Source organism: Calliopsis andreniformis, unplaced genomic scaffold (assembly GCF_051401765.1).
Source record: "Calliopsis andreniformis isolate RMS-2024a unplaced genomic scaffold, iyCalAndr_principal scaffold0022, whole genome shotgun sequence".
In the NCBI taxonomy this organism is placed as follows: Eukaryota; Metazoa; Arthropoda; class Insecta; order Hymenoptera; family Andrenidae; genus Calliopsis; species Calliopsis andreniformis.
The window spans coordinates 8181420-8197392 of record NW_027480432.1 but is presented as its reverse complement, the minus strand read 5'-3'; the positions used below and the strand labels follow the sequence as shown (position 1 = coordinate 8197392).

The 15973-nt window shown below is 41.5% G+C and overlaps 1 protein-coding gene across 1 annotated transcript; it reads right to left on the bottom strand.

Moving 5' to 3' along the window:
• Window positions 1–13690: 13690 nt before the first annotated feature.
• On the bottom strand, window positions 13691–15760 carry LOC143187074 (uncharacterized). Its single transcript, XM_076391027.1, has one exon. The coding sequence runs from the start codon at window positions 15758–15760 to the stop codon at window positions 13691–13693; it is 2070 nt and encodes a 689-aa protein (XP_076247142.1).
• Window positions 15761–15973: the final 213 nt, after the last annotated feature.

The following is a 15973-nucleotide window of genomic DNA, read 5'->3' as shown; positions in this document are numbered from 1 at the left end:
TAAACACCGGTTGTAGACTTTATAAGGCAGGTCTCATCATGCCTGGCCGAGGAAGCGCGCTGCTCGTCGGCGGTAGTTTGCGCTAACGCGATTTGGCGGTAGGAGGGAGAGAGGGAGAGGGAGAGGGGCCCAGTAATCACGGGCACACGCGATTACCCGCGCCCTGCTGCGGGGCCTGCGTCCCGCAAATAGAGCCCGATGACGCTTTTTCTGCCTCCAACGTCGGCCCCATTAATTAGAGCACCGGTGGTTCGCGTTTTTCCTTTCCTTCGCTCCCGCTGAACCGGGTCAAACAGCGGCTGGGGAACGCTGCTGCTGTTGTTCGATTACGGGAATTGGGAGAACGTTGCTAGGTGAATCGCGTGGCTGGTGGAACAGGTATGTGCTGTGGACTTCGCGTGGATGTGTGTATCTGTCGTGGTGTGTCTACATTATTCGCCTGCTTCGAGCAGAGGCGCTCGCAAGCTGGCTGGACCGGCTCTGGAGCGCGTGTCTTCCTCTCATGTAGACTGGTGAGGAAGAGGAAGGAAAACCAATACTGTGGTGAATCGAGGGACTGTCCTAGTATCAGTTTCTTCAATTCTGGATCTGTTCGTAAGTTTCTGAAGTGTCTAAGTGATTTTGATAATGGTGGGTCTACTTTGTTCCTCTGCTCATGAGCAGAGCCGCTCGTAAGCCTGCCTAGGCTGCTCTGGAGCGTGTATCTTCCTCTCAGGAAAATTGGTGAGGAGGAGGAAGGAAAACTAATACTGTGGTGAATCGAGGGACTGTCCTAGTATCACTTTCTTCAATTATGAGTCTGTTCGTATATTTCTGAAGTGTCTAAGTGATTTTGATAATGGTGGGTCTACTTTGTTTCTCTGCTCATGAGCAGAGCCGCTCGTAAGCCTGCCTAGGCTGCTCTGGAGCGCGTATCTTCCTCTCATGTAAACTGGTGAGGAGGAGAAGGAAGGAAAATTAATATTGTGGTGAATCGAGGGACTGTCCTAGTATTAGTTTCTTCAATTCTGGATCTGTTCGTAAGTTTCTGAAGTGTCTAAGTGATTTTGATAATGGTGGGTCTACTTTGTTCCTCTGCTCATGAGCAGAGCCGCTTGCAAGCCTGCCTAGGCTGCTCTGGAGCGCGTGTCGTCCTCTCAGACAAATTGGTGAGGAGGAGGAAGGAAAACCAATACTGTGGTGAATCGAGGGACTGCCCTAGTATCACCTTCTTCAATTCTGGGTCTGGTCGTAAGTTTCAGAAGTGTCTAAGTGATTTTAACTCTGAGTTAATGTTACAAACGGGACTTCCAAGCAGGAGAGTATTGCCTCAATTGGTGGGTGGTCTGGATCACTGAAAGTTAGCTCTTTAAACGCAAACATAAATTGTTTGTACTCCTTTTACCCCTATACCTCTCTGTCGACACTTCTCCCAAAGCAATGACAATATTTAATTAATTATGGAACGCAAATCAATTATACCAAGTCAATTATACCAGTATAATTATACCAATTATACCATTTATGAACGGTTTAACTACATAATGTGAAGACATTGTTGTAAAATTATATGGCTGTCAAGTTATAGATAATTCTGAAAAAAATTTAATTGGTTGAAACTGGATTGGTTTAGCTTAATTTTGTTTCTTCTCTTGAATTATCCTAATCTTATTTTTTCTTCTTGAATGATTCTGACATTTTGCTTCACTTTTTCCTTTGAGAAGAAGACAATAAATTATACTGATATTCTGAAGTTGTGTTTTAAATTGATTAGAATAATCGACACAAGTGGAGATAAAATTTATCATTGCTGTTTTGCATACAGTAGTTGTTATAAGCTACTTCTATGTATTAGGTAATATTGATGAATTTTGCAGAAGGCAACTCCCTCGTGCTTCTAGACTCTTCTAAATGTCACGAGCCACTTCGTGAGGACACTTTTCATTCCTGAATAATTAGTGACTGAGTTCAGGCCACGATTTCAGTTCACTACAAAGGATGCGATGCAAATATCGTTTGCACATCGAAAGTTATGTTGTAATTACTTGCAAAGCTATTGTTTGTCATGTATATCCTTTTCTCTTTAAGAGAATGACGTTTTCTTTCTAATATATGTGTTTTACATTTTTTAATCTATTTTGTGTCCTTTGTAGATTAATCGATTATCATAAAAGTCATGATATTGGTCGGAGATCTTCATAGAAATTATTTGTTCGTAATTATTCATCGAGTGCTGTATTCACAAAGTGTTTTAATACTTCGTTCGTGAAAGTTATTTAAAAAAAAGAAACAAAAAATATTTTCAGTTAACAAAAATTTCTATCTTTTTTAAAAGAGGCAGAGATAATTAGAATAATTAAATTATTATTAGAAATTATCTACTATTTAAAGAGTATTTGAGACTTGTGGAGATTCTACCACTAAATATTAATTACTTCATACTTTATATGGAGTATTAGGAATGTGAAGAAATAATTTTCTTCGAGATTTGTTCAGCTTCTCAAAATTATACAATACTTCTTTTCTAGTATCACAAATACTTTTCAAATTTCATATAATATTGTAGTAATTCATAGATACAGAGAGACTTAGATATATTTATGCCTCATCCATTTGATCTTCGTTCTAAAAACTATTTGGTAGATGATTTTCCTTCAGAAGTTAAAACAGATACTACACATTGAAAATTTGAATAGTTGAACATATTTCTGTATTTGAAATTGTTTAAACTTGAGTATTTAAAAAATTGAAATATTTAATATTCGAATATTTAAATCGTAAGTAAAAACATTGAATATTCAGAAATACGAAATTTAAAAATTTGAATTTTTAAAAATTTAATATTTAAAAATTTCAAATTCAGAAAATGTGAGAATTGGACACTTTGGTATTTTAATTACAAAATTTTGAATATTTAAAAATTTCAAATTCAGAAGATCTGAAAATTAGGAATTTTAGTATTTCAAAGTTTGAAATTCATAAGATTTGAAAATTCAAAAACTAAAATTTGAATCATCGTACTAAAAATACAAAAACATTGATAAACTCTCCACACTTCTATATAAAAAAAATGTCCCCCTTTCTGGGAGTACAGCAGGGTCACCACAAAATTTCAGTATCCGTCCCATAAATCCGCGAACAGTACAGGTAGCGGAAACGAGTTCCCATTATCTCTGTCCAGAAATCCAATAAATATCTCTCGCGCGTGCGTATTAACTGGCCAGGAATGAATCAATTACCGAGCAGCCTAGGATCGATCCGTGAACGTCGATCGCGACTGTGCCCGTCGACTTTCCGATAGGCGTGTGGTGGTTCGGTTTAATTAATGCGGCAAAGCGGTATCGGAACAAGATATTGTTGTCCTGATAACGTATGAAAATACTGCTTAACGATTACGATAATTCCATGTTCCGCGGTCGCTAATTATGCGCGGGCCTAATTAGAATATTTATGCCGTCGAGGCTTTCCTGGAACTCCTTCGCGAGGCACACAGGGCTCGATCGCAGCTACGTCAAGAAATTGGTATTTTCTTTCATGCCAGACGTCTGTACATACACTATATATTTATAATTTCTAGGTTTCGATCTCGTCGACGATGTTCAGGAAGTCGTGGTACCTGGTCGCCGATTCCATGCACGACGACGTGCTTCGAAATGCTTTTCGTATCAATTATGAATGAGTATCGACCTTGCGGCAGCGTTCGATATCGTAGAGGAGTCGTTTCTGATTATGCTGGACACGTGACTAATTATGTGCAGGCGACAAGAGTGTAACTAATTATGCGAGATTGGCGAGAAAATGGAGTAAACTCGTGTTTGGGCTGTGATGGGATCGTTTGAGTCTTCGAGATGTGGAGGGTGGGTAGTGTTTTGGGCCTTGTTGGTCGAGGAATCAGTAAACCTGATTTCTTCAATGTGTTGATTAATTTGATGGTTTCAGAATTAGTGTCCTTTAGTAATTATTTTAGGTTTGAATTGTGGCTATAATGCAAAATAACATGTCGAAGCTGGATTTATCGGAAATAGGGTGTCTATGTTCTTTGTGATTCTGGGTTTGCATTATTTGGTATATTTGTGATGGAAGTACAGAGTACAGTAAGATTGCTAGTATTGGAACTTGATCTATTCACAGTCTAATGAAATTTAGAAAGTCAAGAATTGAAAGGATACTTTCGTTTCGAATATGTTTGTAAGTCGATTAATCGAGGTCCTATTGAATGTCATATTTTCAAAAAATTTGAGTTTATGCTTTAGTTGAGGTCTACAAGCAGAATTTATGTTTTTAATATCTGAAAGAAGGAACTTTTTCCTTGGAAAAGAAATACTGTTTTTCTCTGTTTTTTCTCTGATCAGTTTCTTCATATCTATTTTTTAACAATAACTTTAATATTAGTTAATATTTAGTAAAAACAGCGTAGAATTTTGTTGAAATTCATTTCGTTCCTAAAAACTTGCATTTTTTCAAGAAAAACCATTTCTTCGAATTCAAACTTTAATGTGTTTGCAAGCCATACAGGATATCTCAAAATCTTCAAACCATTAACGTTTTTAAATACTAATACATTTTTAGAAATAAAAAACCATTGACCAAAATATCTCAAAGCAAACAATCTACATCTACTACCTAAAGTTCGCCTAGTTTCCAGGTGAATACAAGAGTCAACACAAGAACCCCAACAGCTCTAGAACACCTCAGTCTACTTGCTCATCAGAGATAGAACTATCCACAATCCATAACGAAATACGTTCAGGGGTTAACCACGATCTCGATGGCTACATCGCTAACCAGCTTCCAAATTACAAGTTGATAACAGCTATCGAGAAAGTTATCTTGCGGGGAAGCGTCTAACCGAGGCAATCATTCGACAACACTTTCTTGCTTCTCGAGTTAATTTATCGTCCTCGTTGAGGCTCAGCGTTTTTCCGAGAGCCCCGGCGCGCTGATACAGCTGATGAAAGGATGAAAGAATTTCCCGTCGTTAACGCAATGAGATATCAAACGAACCTAACGGGCCACCACGGGCCCAGCAGTCGTCATCGCGGATCTAGCTGTAAATTGGCCACGCGTCATTAATATCAGCTCTGCGAATTGCCACATCAGCCCTCGATAACGCGTTGCGGCCGATGAACGAGTAACGATAAACGCTAGGGCGGCTAATCGACGCTGGCAAGGGAGCCTGGAATGCCTGAGCCATCGTCGGCTTGGACACTCCGCTGTTGCCGCTGACTATCAGGAAATATTAGCAGTTACTGATCATCTGGCTCCACCGACACGAAGATACGACACGGGCAATTAATTTTCGAGCTGGAAAAGTTCGAACCATCCGATCGGCTTCGAGGATCGCCTCAACCACCTCAGACGCATTGGACCCGACGTTGACAAATGACTAGGCGGAGCGCTGAAAGGTTTCATCGTTGCTAGAGCGAAGGCGGAAGATGGCGGAGAAAAAGTAGAACGACAGATCTCGAAACAAGTGGATAGACCGCTAGGTGAGTGGACTAAAGGATTACAGATCGATAGGAGAGTTCTGACGTTCACGCGACGGGGAAACAAGAGGAGCAAAGTGATCCTAGTTGGAGAGATCTCTGGACGCGGTTAATTAGAGTCCAGGTTATCTCAAAACGCTCGAAACGGAATGATGGAAGAGAAGAGCTTAAGGAACGTTCGGAGCTTATCAGTAGATCAGCAATTATCTTGACATTATCCAAGTGGAATCGGCGAAACGTCAGAGGCTAGGGTGTTATTGATAATATTTCGTGATGGGAAACGGTAAATCGTATCTGAGGCTGATTCCGCTGATTAGCGGGCACCTCTGACGCGTGCTAGTGTTATCGGACTCTCTGAGCCTTCCACGAGCTCCTGCCACCGATGTAGTTCATAAAACTGACTAATGGTCGGTGAGCGGGAAATCGAGAAGATCGATGGAAACTGATCGGAAACTGTAGTCGAAGCTAGGGTTTCGGTCTATTATGCTTGATAAGGTACTTCTGGTTAGGCTGTGAATACTGGGGAAGATATAATGGCGAGGACTGGAGAGAAAATGTTGAGTAACACTTTGGTACTAGAGGTTTCACGAGAACTAAGTACCAGTGAACAGTACAATCTCTGTTATTCAAATTTGTTATCTAGGTACAGAGTTTTCTTAGGGATTTTTGTTTAGAGAAAGATGTTACCTGTGAGTCATTTTTAGGGTTTGCTAAATCTTCTCTATTTATCAGATACAGTGGTAGCGAAGAATACTAGAATTTATTTTATACAAAATCTAGGTATTCTTTTTTCTAGGGATTTTTCTTTGAAAAAACTAGTACTTGTGGATCATTTTTTCGGTCTATTAAAGCTTATCTACTTGTCAAATATAATGGTAATGGAGAGTAATAGAATCTGTTTTATACAAAATGTGTTGTCTAGGTATCCTTTTTTCTAGGGATTTTTCTTTGAAAAAACTGGTGCTTGTGGATCATTTTTTCGGTCTATTAAAGCTTATCTACTTATCAAATATAATGGTAATGGAGAGTAATAGAAACTGTTTTATACAAAATGTGTTGTCTAGGTATTCTTTTTTCTAGGGATTTTTCTTTGAAAAAACTGGTGCTTGTGGATCATTTTTTCGGTCTATTAAAGCTTATCTACTTATCAAATATAATGGTAATGGAGAGTAATAGAAACTGTTTTATACAAAATGTGTTGTCTAGGTATTCTTTTTTCTAGGGATTTTTCTTTGAAAAAACTGGTGCTTGTGGATCATTTTTTCGGTCTATTAAAGCTTATCTACTTATCAAATATAATGGTAATGGAGAGTAATAGAAACTGTTTTATACAAAATGTGTTGTCTAGGTATTCTTTTTTCTAGGGATTTTTCTTTGAAAAAACTGGTGCTTGTGAATCATTTTTTCGGTGTATTTAAGCTTCTCTATTAGATATAATATTAATAACGAATGATAGAATCTTTTTTTAATATAGTATCTGTTGTTTAGGTACTGATATAATAATACAGAAGAGTAGTAGAGTTTCTCGTATTTAAAATTTATCATAAAAAGTACTACATTTTATAAGAGATTTTTCTTTAAAGGAAATTAGTACCTATTTGTAGAATTTGTTTACTTTACTGAAGCTTCTGTAGTTATAAAACCTAATTGCAGAGAAGAATAATACTAGATACAGTACTCTACTTTTTCTCTAAATAAAACAGATGTTTACAGATTATTTCTAGTTTTATTGAAGCTTTGTAATTAACAAACGTAAGAAAAATAAGAGAATATATATTATTTGAGATCTATTATCTGGTTATATTCTTCGAGGAAATTTTCTGAGCACGACAGGTATGTCTAGATTGTATCTTCGCACAATTATAGAGTGAGATTCAAAATTGCGTACTACACAATTATGGTTTTACAGACAACGATAAACTAAACTATCCTTTTAGATATTTACAATAAATAATCGTCTTTCCCAACTGATAGAAATATTGACGCTAACAACTTCCAACTTTAAAAGCCACTACTTTTCTTGCAATATTATCTCATCCTTCATTATAAAACCTCATATTTACGAGTGAAGAGTCCCGAATTATCTCACGTAGTATGTCTCATCATTACAAAAGACACGTTTTTCCACTCTTCACATCTATAATAGTTTCTTCTTTCATCTACTACGGAAGTAAATGTTCAGTTCACGCAGTTCTGACCTCTCACTTATCAAGATCAGATAGCGAAGATTCTGTCGTAATCAAAGAAGCCAAAGGGAGATTTCGCTAAAAATTCTCAGCGACCTTCCATAGCTGTTCTTGGCCATAGTATTAAAAACGGTAAATTTTCAACAGCCGATAATGTGGACCGGTTCCATTACTGACGCTGATAAAATTCGTGCCGCGATCGAACAAACGGTAGACCCTGAAGTTGATGCTATTTGCGGTTGTTCCACCTACGGGATGCGTATCAGATTAAGCTGATTTGCGATTATGGAAATCCCTTGCTACCACTTCGACTTGGATCTTACCGATGAACAGAGGACGATCTTGATAAGCCTTAGGTATGATAACAAGGTTGTGCGGAATCGTACCGAACTGAGGTGATCTCGGCATTGGGGGACAATTCTGACTTCCGTTTGATAGAATCAGACTGAATCAATGCGACTCGAAACCTGGACGAAGCGTTCGCTAATTAACCTGGGTTATTTAAATTTTAAATTACTACGAAAATGCGAATACTCAAGTCTTAAGGAGTCCTTTATCTGTATATCAAGATAGCTATAAAGTAATTTAAAGATATGCTTGGTGCACAAAAAGTTGAAAGTTCCGTCACTGATTAACTCTTCATTTATATAATGGAAATTATAGGACTTACATGTGTTAAGCTAGTGTTTAATAGTTAGTGTGAAAAATATTCATGGATAGCATAGAGATTACTATATTGGAAAATTGTTATTCTTAACTCTTCGATTGAAAGATATTAAATATTAATAAATAAAGAGTAAAACGTAAACTTTTGGTCAGAAAATACAAAAAGTATGGAATAATAGTTGAATTAGTTCTAGATGTGACAATAATTCCCTTTTTTCTTCTAAATAAAATTTACATACAATTTCCACATGCAATATCTGAAGAATACTTGGATTATTCAAAAAAATGAATAGCTGAATAAATACTGAATAATAATGTTAATCATTCTGACTACTTCCCACCGTCAGGGAAAGTCGAGAGTAGCTTCAGAGCAATTTTACATAAATGCTGCACTTGTCATGAAATATATGTTAATATTCAGCGGCGATAATTTTGCGCTAAGTGTGAAGAAAAAATTGAAACCCGCAGCTCGGACTAATTCTGCAACCACAAGTGGAGCGACTGCAAATAACGTGGCCCTGAAGAATCCACCGAATTGTTCGCTCAACCGCAAGTGCTACCAGTCTTCCGCGACCGCAAGAGAACTGACCAGATATAGAGTGATGTCCTTTGCAGCAGAAGATATTTTTTTCTCAAAATTGCTACTTCGTGAGATTACCCTCCCAGTATGGTTTACCACTGTAGTCAGAAAAACCAGCGAAACGACTGGAAGCCTTGAAATTTCAATCTGAAGACTGACTATCAGCTGAAGGAAGACACTGAATTGGCAAAAAATCTGAGGCTAAAGGGTCAAACTAATTTTCCGACCGCAGATGGGGCAGTTGGGAATAAAGTTGCTGCGTGAAACCTGTAAGCTTGTTTATTTTACTATGAGTGGAATACATTTTGTAGATGATTGGGGGAACGATCTGAAATTGGTTGAGGAGGTTTTTAATAAAATATTGACTGGTTTCAGTGTTCCCTTGTAAGCTTGGAGTGAATCGAAGGAATTCCTCCTTTTATAATTTTGGAAGCAGAATTAAATTAAATTAAATTTTGAAATATGAATTAAACGAAGGAAGTTTCTATGCAGCCATGAAGCTACTTATTAATCAGCTCAAAATTACAAATTTTAAATCCACTCTTCAATTGAACTCCGTTTGTAACAAAAAGTAGAATTTAATACACTTCTAAATGAAATTAAAATTTTCACAAATGGAAAGACAGAAATGGAATCTAAATAGAGATTTATTTAACCCCTTCAGTATTAAAATATATATATCTAGAGTATTTTCTACATATATTTTATCCTGTCTTTCGTACTATTTCACAAATCATAATTCTTCATAAAAGCACGTAATATATTCACAGTTTAATAACGAAAAATAATTTAACAAGATTTTCATTAAAATAAAGATATAAACGTTTCAATCAAGTTCCAGCAGGTGTCCAAATACATACTTCTGGGTTTGCATACTCATGGTAGTGTGCACATCAACTACACGTAAATACGGTGCCTAATTAACGACCCTATTTGTCAAAGCAGCTCCCAGTCACGGAACCGCTGAAAGCAAGAATTTTAGGCTCGGGCATCGGGGCGATTATCACGTTTCCCTTGCTAACGCACTGCCATCGAATCTATCCGAGGATCGATAAACGTCGCGAGCGTCTAGCCCAGGCAATCAGCCAGCGAGGCCTCGCTTTCGAGCGGAATTTATCGCTCGCCGCGGGTATCGTTTTCCTCGCTGCCGCTTCGCACGCCGAACTATGTGCGTAATGCATGCACGTAACGCAATATCGGCGTGCAACGTAGTAATTACTACAGCGAGGCTCGTAACAACCCCGAGCTCTCTCTAAAACTCTGACCTCCGCGATGCCAGCGCTCGTTTCGCGCGCTTTTTTCCTGCCAGCTGGTGTTGCGCGGCGTTACGCATCGCGTAGCGGTCTCGAGGCTGATATTCCAATGTGAGCTTGTGGCATCGAGTCTGTTCCACTTGAAACTTCCTTTTCCTGTGGGTCTCAGACTTTCTGGGGACTTGGGGATGTTCTGGGACTCCTGAGTGTCTTGAGACTTACGAGTTTTCTGGGACTTCTGAATATTCTGGGATTTCTGGGTGTTTTGGGCAGGCTGAGTCTTCTGTAACTTCTGAGTTCTATGGGACTTCTGAGTCTTCTGGGATTTCTGGGTGTTTTGGAATGTTTCAGATTTTTATGGCTACTAGAATCGTTGGTAGAGCATGGGTAAAGTGTTCTGTGTAAGTTCTAGATACATTTGGCTTCTGATGAACAGCTTTTAATTGAAATTGATTACCACGCTATTAGCAATTCGATGCTTCAGAATTCACTTAAGATTTTGGGTATCTCAACTCTCTGGGACTTCTGAGTCTTCTGGGATTTCTAGGTGTTCTGGAATGTTTCAGATTTTTATGGCTACTAGAATCGCTGGTAGAGTATGGGTAAAGTGTTCTGTATAAGTTCTAGATACATTTGGCTTCTGATGAATAGCTTTTAATTGAAATTGATTACCACGCTATTAGCAATTCGATGCTTCAGAATTCACTCAAGATTTTGGGTATCTCAACTCTGAAAATAACAACACCAACGCAAACACCGTCTCGCCAACTCGCTATCATTCTATAATTACTTTCTAACTGCATCAGTTCTGCATTAAGTACCTCCGAAGAATCTCCCACTTACTTTTCTATTTCGTCCATTCCACAGTTCACTAATCCTTTTTCCACGCCGCAACGCAGCTTATTATCCGAAAGAGAAATTCCATGTTTTACGTACGCGATAACATCGCTCCAATCAGATACGAACACGCGGAATTTCCAGGTATCGATGCCCCGACGGATCTACTTGCAGAAGTTTCATCGATGTTGGCAAATGGTTTCGAGAGCCCAGAAAGTGACGTAACGCCCCAACAATTATTGTCGTAGTCTTTTATTGGCAGTTTCTGCAATAACGCGTTCCTTCCCCACTAATCTTATGATGAACGCTCGTAGACAGTTATAGTACTCGGAAACAGGATTGCTGCTCTAATCCGTCTCGTTATTCTCGTCCCGCGGACTCAATCCCCCGCATTCCAGAAGAAAGTTCACACATGTAGCTCCGTGTCCTTCGACGCGAAACGGTGCGTCGTTAATTGGAAATCGAACTTTACGGAGGTAGAACGCAGTGCATTAATGAAGACCATCGTTACTCGTTTTTGCCGTCGATCCCATCACAATGACGCAATAAAAAGAAGCGAGTATGAGCGGCTGAGACGCGGAGAGAAGGAGGAAGAAGACGCGCTAGCTATATGGGATTCACGACCGTGGAACGGACAAGATAAATGCTACTTTAAATACCCAGGGAATCGCGCCGACAGTATTCACTTGGGAGATATATAATTTTATATCTTTTGTTTCCCCGTTTACTATTTGGCAGGGAACGTGGGAAACTTCAGAAGAGGAACAATGTAACAGGTCTAGTCAAATTGTAGAAAAGGTCAATGTGAGAACAATATTTTTCACATGGACCGAAATCGGTCAAGGGTTCAACTTGTTCAAGGATTCGTCTTCACAACTAGCCACATTAGGAGTGTACAGAATACTCTGGAAAACTGAGAGGAGCGTGAGAAACTGGGATATTTGACTGTAGCAGAATATTAAGAGACTACAAGCCATGGAATAATTTATGAAAACACCAAGGTGATATCTAAGACTATAGTAGAGAGTATTTTCCTTGAAGTTACAAGGAGTGATAAGAATTATCAAATGGTCGTGAATCTCACTCAGTACTCGCAGTATTATCAATTGGACACTGTAGAAAATTCTTATCGAACGCTGGCCGCCGAGAGGACTCTAGTTTGGACTCTGTCGAGAAGCTGGGGCTCGAAGGAAGCTCGTGAAGTTTCGGGGTTTGAGAGCGGTCGAAGGTTGGATTTTTTGCAAAATCGTCTGTCGAGCGTCTCGCTTGCACTCCCTTATGAATAACAGACGGCGGGACCCGCTGGCGCTAATAAGGGGCCGCGAGTCCTCGCGCGTTGAGTATGTACCTAAATCACAGCTCGTGCTACTAATTACTTAAAACCTCTCTCTGATACTTACCGATTTTATGTTATCATCCGTTAGTCTATCATTTCTGTGTATACATATATAAAAAAAAAATGAAAGAACAATAAAAAGAAGAATCCTCTGTTGTAAAACAGTGCTGTCCACGGGTGGTTACTCAGCTGGCGACTGTGTCGCCCTCTACGCGTCGTTACTCTGTTTTCATGGAGCCCACGCATGCTAGCAGCGTTCCTATAAATTCGAGAGTACAGTGACGTGTGGTAGAGTTTAGGAGGGACCCGTGGACAGCACTAGTATAAAATATTTTTAACATTAATATCTCATAGTGGTATTAAATATCGTAGGCGATCGTCGTCGACGCGTATCTCGTTGAACGGTAATGAGTCGTCTTAGGAACAACAATTTCACCGAGTCGCTTCGCGCAGCTGTCGACCGACGATTCGACTAATTAATTACGAAAGTAGAAAAATAAAGGGCGACCTGTTCGCCTGCTTAAATTAAATTACCTCGTGAATTTATCGACGGAGTGACCACAAACCTAATAATATCAATTTGACTGTCTTTGTTACGAACATCGTCAGTTCAGGTTTCCAGGTGGATACAATGTTCTCAAGTGCTCCTAGCGTTCAGCAGCCGAGCGTAATAATATTAAAATGAATCACCTGGAAGCCTGAACCAGTCATGGAAACGACAGTCATGGAAGCCAAGGAAGCTCACTTTTACCGTGGATAAATTCACGACACGCGACTCTACGGACGGATTTTTTACGTACGGTTGATAAAAACCTCGTTACGCGCGAGGCAGGGAGACGACAGAGATATTAGAGAAAGAAAGCGCTCGAAGGAGCGTCAGCGAGTTCCGCGACGTGGCTCGTTAAGCCACCGTGTTTCTTCGAGCGTTTGCATGCTATAAGCTCGCGCTTTCTCGCATAACTTATGAGCTCCGCCGCGCGTAACTCATTGAATAAATATCGGTGAACCTCGAGGCTCATCATTGGCGCTAGGTATTCGTTCTAAGACGAGCCGGGCGATCGCGAGACGGACTTCGAAAATTAGTCCTCAGATACCCATCGATCTCGCAATCGTTGCCATTAGTCATGGTTCGCTCTGTGCCCTCGTTGATTGCGAATCATTCCGCGAACGAAACTTCTGATCGTTCGGAGAACAGTAAGAAGAAAAGAGGTACAGCGAAAAGAGAGAAGAAAGAATGGGAGAGACGGAAGAAAGAAGAAAAAGGAAACTCGCACCGGTCTACCGAGGATAAAGTGGGGCAGCACAATCTAGTACGTCAGATCCGACGGTGAAACGGGGAATCAGCAGTCAGAATCCCCCGAGGACAACTAACTGGGTGGATTGCAGGCGTTCCCCGAGGGATCGACCGACACCTGGTGAGGCTGACTCCTGTTCGTCACGTTGCTCGTCACGTTGCTCGCCGTCGTGCTTGTCGTTTCGGCTGATGGACTCGGGTTCCCGCTGTTCCCATTGTTGCTGCCACTGTTGCCGGTTGCCTGTTGCTGGACACTGGGTTTCTGCGTCACGTGAGTTTGATAGTGCTTCGCCAGGTGCGCTTTCTGCCGGAAGCTCTTGCCACAGAGGGAGCAGGCGAAAGGTTTTTCCCCCGTGTGTGTTCTGATATGAACATTCACACTGTACTTGTCCTTGAAGCCTTTGCTGCAGATGCTGCAGTAGTGCAGGGAGCGTTCCTTGCGCTGAACGCTACCTGGAGACCCTCCAGATGCACCCTGTTGCTGACCACCACCAGTCCCACCACCATCGGACCCACTGTTACCATTGCTGGTTGCGTTAGCATTATTGCTGTTTCTGTTAGCGCGTCTGCAATACTTTTTCGGCGCCTTTGTGGTGACCACGCGCGAAGGAGCTATTTGAAGCTGATTGGTCGATGGCTGCTGTTCCACTTCGGCTCGAGGAGCTGGCTGTTGCTGGAGCACATCCTGCTGCGCAGCTGTGACAACCGTCACCGTGCTAACTTGGCCCAGGTCTGCTGGCAGAGTGATAGTACCTAGGCTACCACTAGTTGGGTCTAGAGTGTACATCACTGTGGTCGTTGCGGATACGTTACAAACCGGTTCTAAGCTACAGTAGGACTCTACCACTTCATTAGCTATGCTCTTCAACTTTTCGTAATCACCTGGACGATAGGTCGTTTGATCTAGCTGCGAGAGTAACAGATCCTCATCAGTGCACGTGTGCATAGAGTCATCTTGCTGCTGTTGCTGTTGCTGCTGCTGCTGCTGCTGTTGTTGTTGCTGCTGCTGGTCGGTCACTATCTGTAGTCCTGTGTTGCTTGTCACTGGCAACGACATGGTGGAGCTCTGGTTCGATGGCGATGAGGATGACACCACTTGGGCCGGGCCAGTGTAGAGTTTGCCTTGCAGAGCGCTTCTCAGAAGACTCTCGGCTGAGTCACCGACTGCAGCAGCCGCAACTGCAGCGGCCTCCTGCAGGTTTTGATCCGAGAGCTTCCAGTCATTGTTGTTATCCCCGCCCGCGCAATTGCCGCTGCTGGATCCTCGACCGCATAATTCCTTACTTTCGACGAAACCACTGTCGTCAGTGGCGTACTGCGACGTTGCAACGGAGAAACGGTCCGGGTGAAACCTGTCGTTAACAGTCCGCGATACTTCGCTCACGTTCGTCGTCTGGTCATGGTCTTGCTCGGTAGAAGCTGGGTCCATGCTCAGTATAGCGTCTAGATCCAAATTAGGTCGCAAGGACCAGGAGTCACTGGATGTGGGGGCTGGACTCTTGCAGCATTCCAGCGCGTCCATCGAGTTGGCCTCGTTGTTCAACACAGTTAAGGTATAAATAGCTCCATCCGTGTTCTGTCTATCATTCGCTGAGCAGCCTCGACCCACGCCTGGATGATGGTCATTGGACGCCTGATGGACGTTGACACTGTCGTTGGCGTGGGTCTGGGTGTTCTGGGCCGACCAGCAGTACTTGTTAAGGTCCTCCAAGAGTATATTACAGGTTTGTTCTTTGCTCTCGTCAGTGCCCCAATAGTCGCAGTCAGATTGGTCCATGGGTGTTTGTTCGTTGCTCGGTTGAACATTGCAAGTATTTGGATGAGTTCTTACGTGATGATGATGGTGGTGGTGGCTAAGGGACCCAGTGATCGTTGAGACAGGTGGCAGAGCAGTCAGAGTATTGTTATTGGTCTCCTTGATGAAGGGTGAACCGTGGAGGTCGCGACTGGTTTCGTGGTCTTCGTGGCTCTGTTGAAGGTACCCGATGCTTCTGCAGGTCGTGCGAGGCAAGAAGCTTTCTTCATCGGAAACGCCGTCTGTGGACGTGCAATGTGGCGGTGGAGAGACGACAAAGTCGAAGAAGTCGGTCTTTGGCAGGTCCTCCCCGCCCCCTCCGGGGGCGAATGCCTCCGTTAGATCCATGGAACCTTTTAAGTACTTCGTTTTCGTGGCTTTTTGTCCACGTTACGGCTATTGGGAGCCTTTGTCGGCTGGCAGTATTTCTCTTGCGATAGTGTTTGATGGTTCAGCAAAGGTGTCTCTCGTTCCTCCTCAACCACCTCATCCTTGAATGCAAAGAGGATCCTGCGCAGACAAGATTAAGGGAAATTAGGTCCATGGTTCTGGGCTTTTATA

Bases quoted from the DNA above. Each gene is read 5' to 3' on its own strand.
- LOC143187074 (XM_076391027.1), bottom strand. From the start codon at position 15,760: ATGGATCTAACGGAGGCATTCGCCCCCGGAGGGGGCGGGGAGGACCTG.